Source organism: Lethenteron reissneri, chromosome 36 (assembly GCF_015708825.2).
Source record: "Lethenteron reissneri isolate LAM-NWPU_2019-01 chromosome 36, ASM1570882v1, whole genome shotgun sequence".
Classification (NCBI taxonomy): Eukaryota; Metazoa; Chordata; class Hyperoartia; order Petromyzontiformes; family Petromyzontidae; genus Lethenteron; species Lethenteron reissneri.
This window is the reverse complement of record NC_083814.1, coordinates 10,184,492-10,199,022: the sequence shown is the minus strand read 5'-3', so window position 1 is coordinate 10,199,022 and position 14,531 is coordinate 10,184,492. Positions and strand designations below refer to the sequence as shown.

At 46.7% G+C, this 14,531-nt stretch overlaps 1 protein-coding gene across 1 annotated transcript; it reads left to right on the top strand.

The window, feature by feature from the left end:
- The first annotated feature begins 1,596 nt into the window (after positions 1-1,596).
- On the top strand, positions 1,597-14,381 carry LOC133351270 (leucine-rich repeat-containing protein 34-like). The gene is given in 11 exon segments (XM_061566371.1): positions 1,597-1,647; positions 1,649-1,749; positions 3,467-3,612; positions 4,866-4,930; positions 5,520-5,606; positions 6,541-6,669; positions 8,046-8,141; positions 9,953-10,107; positions 11,040-11,201; positions 12,323-12,449; positions 13,026-14,381. Coding segments are annotated over 11 exon segments (1,347 nt in total). The 3' UTR covers positions 13,254-14,381.
- Positions 14,382-14,531: the final 150 nt, after the last annotated feature.

Here is a 14,531-nt window from a genome sequence, read left to right as displayed (position 1 = left end):
AATGTGAGAGGGAGTGAGAGCGGTTTGGGGGGCAAGCGGTGGCTGAGATTGTGCAATCATCAGCATCGCTGCTGCTGCTGCTTGGCAACGAGTGAACACACGAGGGTGGCCAAACAGACGCTACACAGCACCAGGGAGTACGTGATACGTGCAGCCACGACACAACATCAGTGAGTACGTGATACATGCAGCAAATACAACGAACCAGAGGGTACATGATAAGTGCAACCACTACACATCAACGGGGAGGTACGTGATACGCATTAAATGTACACACGCCCGTACAGACACATCATTCATAATAATAATTGGGGTCATTCTGGAAATATAGAATGAACTAAATGATTATGGTGGTCACAAGACATCTGGACCGCCCTGTAATTTTTTTTGGTTTTACATCCCATCAGCAGCGTCGAATCAGGATACGACAATTTCATTCTGGACCGGTCTCGCCACACAAGCGGCTCAAGGCCGGTGAGCTGCTCGATTTGAAGAAGCAAGGACCCCCCCACTCTTCCTTGACGATATGGGTCACAGTTGGGGCTTATGTAATTATTATTATGGGTTGTGTAAGAAATACTTAATTTTGTTCATGTGGGGAGATCTGATATCCGTATGAAGGAAGCGTTTGAGTTTAACGCCGTAGGCTTTCGCGACCAATATCATTCATTTTTCGATTTAAAGCTTTCGTGACTGCAGGGATTCATCTTCTTGGTTCTTTCGGTAAAGTCACGGGGAAGGGAAATAATAAAATAATAAAAATTAAATATAATAAAATATAATTCTCACGACGTTTCGGCCAAAACGCAAGCAGCTGTCCTCAGGTGAAGAACAGGTCTGTCAGAAAGACAACGATCGTAGAAGACAGCGCCTTTCCGACAGACCTGTTCTTCACCTGGGACGGCTGCTTGCGTTGTGGCCGAAACGTCGTGAGAATTGTATTTTATAAAGTTTTATTTTTATTATTTTATTATTTCCCTTCTACGTGACTTTACCGAAAGAACCAAGAAGAAGAATATCATTCATAATACAGGTTTTTTGGGGGGTTTAGATCGCGTCAATATAATAAATGTGTTGTTAAACCCGCCACCACCCGACACAGCCAATTAGTAAGGTTTGTCACTGTAGACAAAACGTGCCAAATCGTTACGAGTGCAAAGCTAACCGGCGTGTTGGAGAGTAAATCCAGAGCGTTCACAATCTGAGTACGACGTTTCGCCAGTAATTACAGCTAGCAGGGGCCAGGGGGTTTCACAAACAATGGCAGTGTCACGCAGGGTGACGTGCAGTGCGTCACAAACAATGTCAGAGTGACGTAGAAGGGAAATAATAAAATAATAAAAATAAAACATAATAAAACAATTCTCACGACGTTTCGGCCACAACGCAAGCAGCCGTCCTCAGGTGAAGAACAGGTCTGTCGGAAAGACAGCGTCTGAATGAACACCCCCAGGCTTGGCAGCGTATATATTTAAGCTGGGTTAGAGGGGGAAGAGCGCCTTGACAAAATAATTATTATTTCCCTTCTACGTGACTTTACCGAAAGAACCACGAAGATGAATCCCTGCAGTCACGAAAGCTTTAAATCGAAATTTAATGTCAGAGTGTTCACGCGTGGTGTCACACAGGGTTGCCATGTACGAAGCAGGGGCTATGCGAGACCCTGTGTCGCGTCTGCGAAGAATCTGGACTCAGCCCCAACCCCAGAGTTCGGGACTCCCTGCGTTGCCTGGACCGGGATCAGATCACGTGACACACTCTTTCTTATTCTTCTGCATCGCCATCGACGGAATAATCATCAACACTGGGTTTTTTCTACGATCGTAGATTGTTCAACACATTATCAATGAGTTTTGAATCGGTATTTTTTTCACGATCGGATCGTCAACCGAAGTCCATTCCTGTGTCGCACATTGTTAATCATCATCATCAAATAGTGTGTCGTCAATCGTCCATCAAGTTATTTTTGTGAATGAAATGTTCATTGGTTGGAACCACCACATCAAAGAATTCATCGCTCATTTATCATCAACATCATAATAACCGCCATCATCTTTTCCATCTCCACGACATCATCACCGTAACCCCGATCATTGTTACTTCCATTATAATCATAGTTACCATCATTATATCCACATCATCATCATCATCGATACTATAAGCACTATCATCATGACCACCACCATCAGCAGCAGCAGCAGCAGCATCATAACCACCCATACCACCACCGAATTTACTTAATCTTTTTCATAACCATTATCATAACTGTTACCACCACCCTCTCCACCAACACCACTTCACCATCACTACAATCATCATTATCGTAATCACTTAAATTTATTCCATCATCATCATGTGAGTTGCCACCTCTTCCACAGACTAAACGCAGACATATTTCTCAGTCGGTCTAGGTCAAACATAACCGTGCATAATATAGTTGTTTTTTTAGGTTAGATCGCATAAATATAAATGTGTCGCTAACCCCACCACCACCCGACACAGCCAATTAGTAAGGTTTGTCACGTAAACGGAACATGCCAATTCGTGACTAGTACAGCACACCGGTGTGTTGAGAAGAAAATCCACAACATTTACAATTTGAGGACGACGTTTCGCCAGTAATTTACAACTAGCATCATCGGGCAGACAGCCAGATAAACGTTCAGTTACGCTGCCATAAAGTTCGACACAATAGCAGCACCAGATCCAGGTACAAATAAAATTATGTCACCCAAACATAGATGCCAATTCCCCGACTGGGTGGCAACCCTCATCGTCATCATCATTTCCATAATCATAACCAATATCGTGATCTTTACAAACATAACCATGACTCCATAATAGAGGTTTTCCGGTTAGATCAAGAGACCTAACCCAAAAACCTCTATTATGTAAATTGGTCGTGTTTCGATTTAAAGCTTTCGTGACTGCAGGGATTCATCTTTTTGGTTCTTTCCGTAAAGTCACGTAGAAGGGAAATAATAAAATAATAAAAATAAAACATATTTTATTAATAATAAAAATAAAACATATTTTATTATGTTTTACTTTTATTATTTTATCATTTCCCTTCTACGTGACTTTACCGAAAGGAACCAAGAAGATAAATTGGTCGTGTTAAAATAACCACGGCTACCACCGCCGCCACCGCCACCATCATCCTAACAACCAACCACCGCGATCATCGCCATTATCACGAAACTCTCCCTCGATATTCTTAGGTTTTTTCGGTAAAGTCACGTAGGTAAAAAAAAACATTAAAAAGTAAAATAAAATGAAATAAAAATTGCCTCCGAAACGTCGTGATTTTTTTTTTCATTTTATTTTAATTTTTAATGTTTTTTTTACCTACGTGACTTTACCGAAAAAACCTAAGAATATGAATCCTTGCAGTCACGAAAGCTTCAAATCTAGAATTAATGCACTCTCCCTCGACTCGAAAACCCGCTCCATGCCCTCCCCGTAGGGGAAGGAGCTCGCCCTCTGGGCTGCTGGATCTCAGTGGCGGTTTCCGCCCGGACGGGCTGGAGGTGTCTGTGCCGACGCGCGTCTCCGATGGGGACGTCCTCGCCTTGTGCCGGGTGCTCGCTTGTCTGCCGGGTCGCATTGACGGTCAGCCGCCTGTTTGTTGCGGTTGCACCCGATTCAAGAGCCGAATGGCTCACAGGGCTATACCTCTTCTTGGTTCTTTCGGTAAAGTCACGTAGAAGGGATGTAATAAAATAATCAAAATAAAACATAATAAAATTATTCTCACGACGTTTCGGCCACAACGCAAGCAGCCGTCCTCAGGTGAAAACCAGGTCCGTCGAGGCGACAGAATCTGAATGAAACAGCACACGAGCTTGGAGCATATATATAAGCTGGGCGCCTAATAAATTAACTAGAACTTGAACCTCTTCGCGACGACACCGGGCACAGTGCCGGATTATACTAGTTGCAAAAGTGATTCTGCACTTGCTCTATTAATGTAGTACTATACCACCTTCAACTTTTACGAACGACTGGGTGTTTAGGGTTAGCGATTTGTCGCATTATCTGGCTGTATAGCAAATGAAAAAACACAATAACTTTACTATGTAAGTACAATTATTGTGTTTTAATATTTTTCTTATTTTATTTAGGGCCCCTTTATAACATATGCTACAGGCCCCGCACTAGCTTAATCTGGCACTGACCGGGCAACACAATCGTCACCGTGAAATGTTCTCATTCTTGTTGTTGGCTCTATACCCCTTTTCTGGCAATGACACGGGCAGTCGAGGTGTTCTAAGAATAAATAGGTACCTTCCGATTAGCACGGTTGGCTACGTACGGTGCGAAAGAAGTTCAACATACTGGTACATACACACAGTATGTAATAACGACTTGACATACATCTCTTGAGATGGAACGTTATTGAAGACGCGTTCACTTGACATCGGCGGAGACCCCCATCGCAACAGCCCCGAGTCTCCTGCGCATCTCCCCCTTATATACCGACCGAGGCCACGCACCCCTTCTCGATCATTCTCGCTGACTCCGGACCGCTCGCTCCACCGGCAGACTCCACCGTCCTCTTCCGTCTCCTGACCACGTTCCCTTCTCGATCATTCCCGTAGCCACCAGTCCCTTCGCACTCACAACTGACACTCCTGTCATTACCTCCCGTTAATTCTAGATTACCTCCCGTGGCCACTAGTCCATTCGCACTGCAGGCTTATTCCCCTTTCATTACCTCCCGTGGCCACTAGTCCACCGAGGCGGGCACGAGGAGTGGCGCCCAAAGGTCGATGGCCCAACTGGAAGACCTCGAGCCAGACGGTGCATTATCATTCATCAAAGTTTGTGGCGTGTGTGCGATGATGGTGATGACGACGATGTAGGCTTGAACTTGCGCTGTGATCTCATCGCGGACGATGGAGCCGAGGCGATAGCATCGCTCCTGCAGGTACCGCTGCCTCGTCTCTCCATGCCGTCGGTAACTTCTTCCCTTCTCCCTGTCCGCTCGCCGACAACACCGGGCAGAGACACCGGGGGGGCTGAAACACGGCAAGCTGGCACAGAGGGGTGCACAGGTGTCTCTTGCTCGTCATCTCAGACAGTTAAAGCTTTGGTGCCTGGGTCTGTCCATGACTCACATCGGCATCAAGTAGTATTTGAACTTGTCCTGGGCCCTCCACTAGTTTGAGTGAATAACAAAAATATAACAGTGGGAAGACAAAGGCGGCCAGGTGTGGTGCCGGCCACGCCACTCCTTCGGGTGCCGTGCCATCCTTAATAGGTGCTCGCTCAGAGCACCTGCCCCAACGGTTTGTACGGCCACATAAGGGATCTTCGTATGTATACTCTTAGTTTTTTCGGATAAGTCACGTAGGTAAAAAAAATGAAATTAAAATTAATAAAAATAAAATAATAATTATTCATTTTAATTTCATTTTTTTACCTACGTGACTTTACCGAAAAAACTATGAGTATGAATCCTTGCAGTCACGAAAGCTTCAAATCTAGAATCTTCGTATGTGTGTGTGTGGGCTCAGGAGGGATCATGTTGGCTCACATCGCTGGATCTGTCTCTCAATGACATCGGACCACGTGGGGCCAAAGCCCTTGGACTAGTTCTGCAGGTGAGTTCACAGCTCCATCGAGAGTGTCACGTGTCTGCCTGCCTGAATTAACACCTGCCTGTCTGTCTGAACATACGTCCGTGTTGTTTGAACGTACAACTGTGTGATCATATACCTGATTGAACACGCACCTGCCTGGAATATACATCTGTATGTCTCTATATATGAACATACACCGTGACGTTTGTCCTATTTACTGACTGAACATGCAGCTATGTGTCTGTACACCTGTCCAATTGAACTAATAGCTGTCTCGCTACCAGCCTGTATACGTGCACACGCACCCGTCTGTTTAAACACCTGTACGTCAATGTATCTTTACACCTGTAGTCCTGTACGTCTGAATATATTGTCGGTTAATTTATCCAAATATACAACTGCTTTGTCCAAGTACCCTATGCCTGGCTGCCACACAAGACAAGACAAAGATCCCCCGTGTAGCCTTAACAGACTGTTGGGGCAAGTGCTGTTAGCGAACACCTATGAAGGCCGGAACGGCACACGAGGGGATGGGTGGCCAGCACCACGCCCACCCGCCTTTGTCTCCCCATGCCGCACCAGGTACTAATTTGAGGCTGAGTTGACCTAGGGGAGGCCCAGGACCGGTTCCCATAATCGTTACCGGCGTTGGCCGTGAGTCGGCAGTCATTCAGAGGCTGTCTTTCCGACAGACCTGTTCTTCACATAAGGACGGCTGCTTGCGTTGTGGCCGAAACGTCGAGAGAATTGTATTTTATTATGTTTTATTTTTATTATTTTATTATTTCCCTTCTACGTGACTTTACCGAAAGAACCAAGAAGATGAATCCCTGCAGTCACGAAAGCTTTAAATCGAAATTTAGGCAGTCAAAATCAGGTCGCCGTGGTCGTAGCGCAGCGCGCTAACCACTGCGCCACCGCTCCCTCTCTCTCTTTCTCTCTCACACGCACATAGACGAACCGTTCACTCAGGAGCCTGAACCTCGCTGGGAACAAGGTGGGGGAGGAGGGCGGCGTTAGCCTGGCCACTGCCTTGCAGACCAACGTGAGCCTGCGGTCACTGGACCTGCATCACTGCGACCTGGTACGGATTTGGCGACGCCGCGCGGCCGATATTTTGTGGTTCACCGCATTTGTTTTCGGCGCGTGTTCATTCTGCCCACGTGATGGTCGCGTTTTGTGTCGTCAGCACCCCCCTCCACCACCCGACTTACCCACGCGCGTGAACGATTGCCACGCGCGCAAGCGGTCCTTGTTGTTTTCAGCTCTCGCCCGGTGAGCTGCTGAAGAATCAATCCTTGCAGCCGCATCGAGTAACGACGATCCATACCCGTCAACCCCTTATCAGTTGCAGTGCCGGATTATCCTAGGAGCAAAAGTAGCTGCACATGCTACGAAAACCAGGTCCGTCGAGGCGACAGACTCTGTCGCCTCGACAGACTCTGTCGCCTCGACGGACCTGGTTTTCACCTGAGGACGGCTGCTTGCGTTGTGGCCGAAACGTCGTGAGAATTATTTTATTATGTTTTATTTTTATTATTTTATTACTTCCCTTCTACGTGACTTTACCGAAAGAACCAAGAAGACGATCAATTCCGGTTCAGTGATTCTGCACTTGCTCTATTATCATAGTACTATACTGCCTTCAACTTTTACGAACGACTGGGTGTTTAAGATTAGTGATTTGTGGTAGTATCTGGCTGTATAGCAAATAAAAAAATACAATGACTTTACTGTGCAAGTAAACATTTTTGTGTTTTAATATTTATGTGGGTTTTTAAAAATGTAGGGCCCCTTTATAATATATGCTACAGGCACCGCAGTAGCTTAATCCGGCACTGATCAGTTGCCTACCTTATTGCAGACCTTATTGGTCACCCCGTGCCCCTCATAAATCTCAACGTTCATCCTACAAAGTCCCATCACAAGGGGAGAAACACAAACAGACAAAAATATATTATTTTGCCCGTATTGAAACGGATGTACGCCGGATGGACCTGAAAACTCAATTGTCCTGTACAAGAATATGGAGTAAACCGTGTGGGTTGATAGCTCTGACAATTCCACGTTTCGCTTGGAACTACGTCAAGCACCGGCAGGAAAATTCAGGGAAGCCAGAATAAACCGAAGGTCAATGGGTCTTACTTGGTAAAATTAAACAAATAACAGTTTACCCCGGTGAATTGAATCATGTCATGTACCAGAGCATACTAGCGCCATCTATTGGCCCAAATTATATATTTTTTACGTAATAATTCTTGGGAATTTTTATTTGACAACAGCCGTAACGAGAATTGCGTGCTTATGTCAAGTATTTGTTCTGAGTTGTTCTGAGATCAAAAACAAATCTTCTGCGATACAACCACGGATCACGATCCACGTATTGGCCACCACTAACCCGAACCAACCTCTGTGATACTCTAAAGGGGGCATCTTTGTCTTTGTTGACCTGCTGCTCAGGGTACGGACAGCATCATCGCCTTCTCAACGGCACTCAGCTATAACAGCAGCGTGGAGGAGCTCGACTTAAGCAGGCCGCTCCTTTTCAGCTTGCAGGTGAGGGTTTGTACCCCGGTTCTGACCCCGAGCCGACGATTTTTGACCCCCCCCCCTCTCGTCACACGGCGCCAGAAAAAGTTTGACCCCCCTCAAATATGACGTCACAAAGCTCTGCCCCCCCCCCCCACCGCAAAACCATAAACATGCTTCAAATCCTAGATTTGAAGCTTTCGTGACTGCAAGGATTCATATTCTTAGGTTTTTTCGGTAAAGTCACGTAGGTAAAACATTAAAATTAATGAGTAATCATTGGAAAGATGTGATTAACCATGCAAAAAAGATTTAACTACACTTATTTGGCCAATCTTCTTTGACAGACAACTATTACAGGTTTACCATGTTCAGTTGTTTTCTCCTTTTCACAGGTTGAGTCACAAACCGTACCTCTCCATAACAAAGGCTCACCCTCTTAAGCCTCACCTTACCATATGAATAAAAAGTGTGCTGTACTTGGCCCTTCCCCCCTCTCCAACCATTATATAAACGGAGTGGTAGCTCCTGCAATCTCTCATTTACTTGATACAGCTGTCGTGGCTGTGACGGTTCCACCTGAAGACGGAAGCTTGTGTTGCCTCCGAAACGTCGTGATTTTTATTTTATTTTACTTTTATTAATTTTAATGTTTTACCTACGTGACTTTACCGAAAATCTAAGAATATGCTTCAAATCGCTTTCAACTATTGTCATTGCAGTGCGTATTTAATGTGGCGCTGCACTCTGATGTTGTAGAAGAAAACATTTATTAAAACGTCTATTTAATTAAGTAGAACGTGTTGTCTATATTTATTTAAAGTTGCGCATTTTGATGTGACGTCACATTTCTCAAACCCCTCCTCCCCCTCGTCACACATCGTCACAAATGTCTGACACCCCCCCCCCCCAGGTGCGTGACGTCATTTATGAACGGCACCTAATATCATACATGGGTTGCAAAGTGTTAGTAACATTTTTTTGTGGGTTGCTGTGTATAGCAGGGATTGATTTCTCACCGAATATTTTCTGGGTCACGGGCAGACAGAGGAGGTGGTATTTGACGAGAAGCCATCACCACAGCCAGAGGCATATTGAAGAAATAAATATTTCCCGGGTCACTGACCCAGACATATCCGGCTGATATGAAGCTCTGGAGGGGATGGGAGGGAGGTGGTTGATGCTCACAATGGCTGTGGAGTGAGAGCACATTGAACCCAAAACTGCCGAACGCCTAAGCTCTAATTCCAGTGCTCCCAGCTGAGATTTAATCGGATTATCATCTGTGTCGTGTCAGTGGCCTCTGATAACTACACCCACCACGGAAGTCGTTGGGGGTTGGTGAAAGGGGGGGGGGGGGGCAGCTGTGGGAGCATAGATATACAGTACAACAATGGATATCACTGCACTGCTCTCTAGTGCCTACCACGTGGCAATATAGTGCAGTTGGGATGTGTGAATGACGTTCACAGTGTTACAAATTATTATTGCCATTATTATTTGTGCGTGTGCACCATCTAAATATTAATTTGATAAACGAGCGAGGTCTTGCAACACGAGTAGTACGTGTACACGCTTTGTCTGCCGAGCGTCACGTGATCACAATTGATTTCCGAGTGCTTTGATATACGAGTGCTTTGAATTACAAACACGTTTCCGGAACGAATTATGCTCGCAATCCAAAGCTTCCCTATATCAACTTATTATTTCAGAAGCCACGTGGGCCACACGTGACATCCCAACAAAGTGGCCCATCATTTGGACATTTTCGGCACCAAAAGAATAGAAACGAATCTCAATGGATGGTTCACGCGTGCGTTGCATGCGCGTGAACACAGGAGGAGACGACAGTGCACGTGGCACGGATGCTGCGTACGAACCGCGCCCTGCGTTCGCTACGTCTCGCCAAGCACGGCGTGCGGGACTTCGGCGCTTGGCAGCTGAGCGAGGCGCTCGCAAACAACAGCTCGCTCACACACCTCGACCTGAGCTGGTAAGGGACCGTGCATAAATGACGTCACGCACCTAGGGGAGGGGGTGGGGGGGGGAGTCAGACATTTGTGACGATGTGTGACTAGGGTGGGGTGGGGGCGTTGAGAAATGTGAAGTCACATCAAAATGCGTAACTTTAAATAAATATCGACAACACGTTCTACGTAATTGAATAGACTTATTAATAAATGTTTTCTCCTACAACATCAGAGTGCAGCGCCACATTAAATACGCACTACAATGACAATAGTTTAAAGCGATATGAAGCTTGTTTAATATTTTTGGGAGGGGGGGGGGGGCTGAGCTTTGGGGGTCTGATTTTTTGTGACGCCGTGTGACAACGGGGGTGGGGGGGGGTTAAAATCGTCCAAAATCGCGTGACGTCATTTATGGACGGCCCCTAAGGTAGCACTGGTGAAGAAGCGCTTGGCTTACAGGAGACAGGCAGACACCCAGTAAAGCCTCACCGAGCCCCGTGACTCTCTGTTCAAAAGGATTCTGCCGAGTTTTCACGGGAGGGGCACGGGTGTGGACCAATAAACTTCAAGGACAGTGCATATCATTATAATAATCAGAAGTTGGTGTGGACCAATAAACTTCAAGGACAGTGCATATCATTATAATAATCAGAGTTGTTTCTTTTTTATGCATTTTGACTGCTTGTGTTGTGGTTATTGCAAACATTATGCCTTGTATAAAGGTGTCAGTTTTTGTACCAGTAGAAAGGGTAAAAACCTATCACTATATTTTACCACCGGTAAAGGAGATGTCTCATAGTGTATCAGCCCATCAATCTATATTCATCCTAAATTCACCATCTCCTAACCGCCCTTTCTCTCCCTTTCCCCCGCCCGTATTTTTGTTCACCCCCCCCTCCCCACCCGACCCCCAACACGAACCCCGCGGATCTCCGTGAACGGCGCCCGCGCGCAGCAACTTGATGGCGCGCGATGGCGCGGCGAGCCTCGCGCTCCTGCTGGAGCAGGGCTCCTCCGCCCTCCGCGTCCTCGACCTGGGGTTCAACCGCATCGGGGACGCAGGGGTCACGGCGCTCGCCAGGGCCGTCGGCAGCTCCGGTCGCTGTCCCCTGCAGACGTGCGTGGCGGGCCGAGCTGGCTAGGGATTATATGACGATCAATATAACGAGGGAGGAAAAATCATGCGCGCCGCGGGGATTCTGTCACGCTTTCCAACGCGTGAGCGTCCGCAAATGTTTGGACCTCTGAAGTATTGAATTCGCGATAATACCGCTAACATTCCAAACACCGTAACAAGATGACGACATCGTGGCATGTGACATCATCTCCCTGGCTGAAGAGGCTTATCCATTTCGCGGTGTTTCTGTTGTCGCCGAGTTTTTGGGCAATGCTTCATCAATTTGTCCGATTCTCTACAGGGTATGTCCCTAATGGCATAACAACTATTAAACTAAAATTGTATTTATGTTGGACCACCTTTACGAGAGTTATTGTGACCAAATGTTACAGACACTCAGACAGGCCCATCGCCTGGCTGCTTCTCTGCTTGTTTGTGGTTCCTTTGTGATTTGTAAATGCACATTACATGAACGACACGATATACAATTAAGCCTTGTTACTATTATTCTTGTTTCAAGTCCCGTAAAGGGGTCCCTGAGGATTTCAGAAGTCCCATAATACTGTGATATCATATATTCAGAATGGCTGTTGTACAAAAACAATTACAATTTGAATGTATAAAGAGGCTAAACGTGACTGCATTCCAATATATTGTACAAATATGGGAGAAGAATGCGTATCCAGAGGTTTTAACATATTGGCTTTGAGGTAGATTCCAGATTGATCTGTAGTGCCATCTCCTGACCACCGCGGAACCAAAATCTACAACACCTGGTTATCCCCAGGAAAGCCTTCCCATCCAAGTCCGAAGCAGGCCCATCCGTGCTCGGCTTCCGAGATCCGACGACAGCGGGTGCTTTAAGGGTGACTCGGCCTAGTGGCGGATCCAAAAGTGACGGTGGAGTCATTTGATGACCCAAGCTTGTTCCCTGCAAATTCGTATTTTCTCTAAATTTCCCTTGCTCGTCTATAGTTTTGTTCTGGAGAGGCAAAAAAGCTAATTATAGACACCCCCCCCCCCACCCTTCCTTAGAAATTTCGGTCACATGACCTGCGTGCACTTTCTAAAACTGTGTGGATGAACCCCAGACCGAGATCCGTGTCTCGTGCGCCTTGCAGACTGGTGCTGGTGAGCAACGGCGCCACGGGAGAGGGCCTCGGGGAGCTGGCCGTGGCCATGACCACCAACCGCACCCTGCGCTCCGTGCACATCTGGGGAAATAAGCTCGACAGGGTGGCGTGCCAGGTGCGTCGAAGCCGACGAAATGTTCCGGCACGGCCGGAGTAGTCCCTGGTTCACCGAGGCAACGGCTGTCCCACCGTGTCCCGAAGAATTAGTGACAGGTCACCGTTTTTTTCGCGGTCAGAATACAGCATACTATTTGAACCCCGAGGTACAAATATAATAGCACTGTGAGAGCAATGCGACTCCCACCATGGGAAAATGACCCTCCCTCCCCGGGGCCAGAATACTATATATTAATTGGACCTCAGGGTAAAAATACTATCGTTTAGATGAAGGGTTAGGGTTATGGTTAGGAATAGGGTCAGTCGTTCATAGAATATAGTATTTAAGATACCACGGCCATAATTCTACAACGGTCAAAATAGTATCTCACGCTCGTTTAAGAGTTCCTGCATTTGACTCACACGGCCCAACGAGTGGGGCTATCTGAGCAGTGGGCAGGGTTGGCAGAGAAATGTGCAGGGCCAATGTGCAGTGGGTGAGTCCAACGTGCGGGCCAGTGATTGGACACAACATCCGTTAAACTGCAATTGTTGCACTGTGCGAGCCACGGCAACTCTTCCCCACCACGTACAGGTGTTTGCAGAGCTCCTGAAGAGCGGGCGGCTGAAGGAGAGGCATGCGGACGTGAGCGCGTACGAGGTGGATGGCCGCCCGTACCTGGCCCAGCTCCAGGTGAAGTCGCCCCTGCTGCGGCTTGAGGTCGCGACTTCTTCTCCGACGTCGCCCCCATCGTCGCCCCCATGGTCGCCGTCAGCGTCGCCGCCGCCGTCGCCCGTGGCGTCTTCGCTCGACGGGTGGTGACGCCGTGATGGTGGAGGCTGTTCAAGTTCAAACTCAATGATGTTTTGTTTCACTACGTGAGCCCCAAAGAGCCATATAGGCCTTTTTCACAAGCGACCTGGCCACAAATGTTGTTCTTCCACCGCACCTCCGATTAAGACGGTTGGCTACGTACGGTGCGAAAGAAGTTCAACATGTGTACAGCTCAACAAAGTGGCTTATCATGTGGAAATTTATACTCGGAAATACATGTTGATTTTAAATGTGGAGGGAAAAATCCACGCGACCACGGTGAGAACATGCAAACTCCAAAATATACAGGCACCGTCAGGGTGGGATCGATCCCACGATCTCCTGTACACCAGGCGAGGTCGTTCATATCTCGCCACCTTGGAGGCTTTCAGCTGCCTCTTCACATCTAATGACTCCTCAGTGTTTGCAGATTGGTCAATTTTCTGTTTGCCATGGAAGCTAATTTCCATCCGAGATGTTCTACTTACTTATAACGTTTCACCCCCATTGCAAAGTCAGAACCACCGTCTCTCCACGTTCACCATATCCACAAGACCATCTCACCACCACCATCATTTTACTTTCACAACCCATTCACCTCCGCATTCACTTGAGGCTCGCATCACCATCTCACCGCCATCTCACCTCCACGACCATGTCAGCTCCACCACTCTCACGCCAACTCGCCCAGACCATCTCACGACATCAACCATCTCATCACATCAATGTTCAGAATCAGTATTGTTCCTGGAAGAATCCTATGAGCTGTAAAGCTCTTTTTCACAGATGTCCAGTAGGGGACGCAGATGTCCATTGCCAGCATCACGACGTCTCCACCGCTCACTCGGGCTCAACTCTTTTCACCATCACAATTTACCTTTAGTTTCAAACGCACTACCAAAGGCAAGGAATGAGCTTACTTTATAACTTGATTTGTGTTAATCATCTGACATTGTGTGAGCATTCAAAACATCACGTTTACACATACACACAGCGCGTGGAACACCGTATTGTCTTTTCGTGTCTCTTTGCAAATGTGGTCATGTTTGTTGTTGTAATGGTCTGACCCGGCCCTACTGGAACATCTGTGAAAATGTGCTTTACAGCTAATCGGATTCTTCCAGTAGAAATAAATATTCGGAGAAATTAAATGGTTTATTTAGAAGTTTAATTTTCACAATTACACGTAAAAAAATTTAAACCTCAACACAAATGACATTGTATAACTGTACATGGGATGAATGTAATCTTCATGTAAACAACGTGGATTGTGTAAACATATAATTT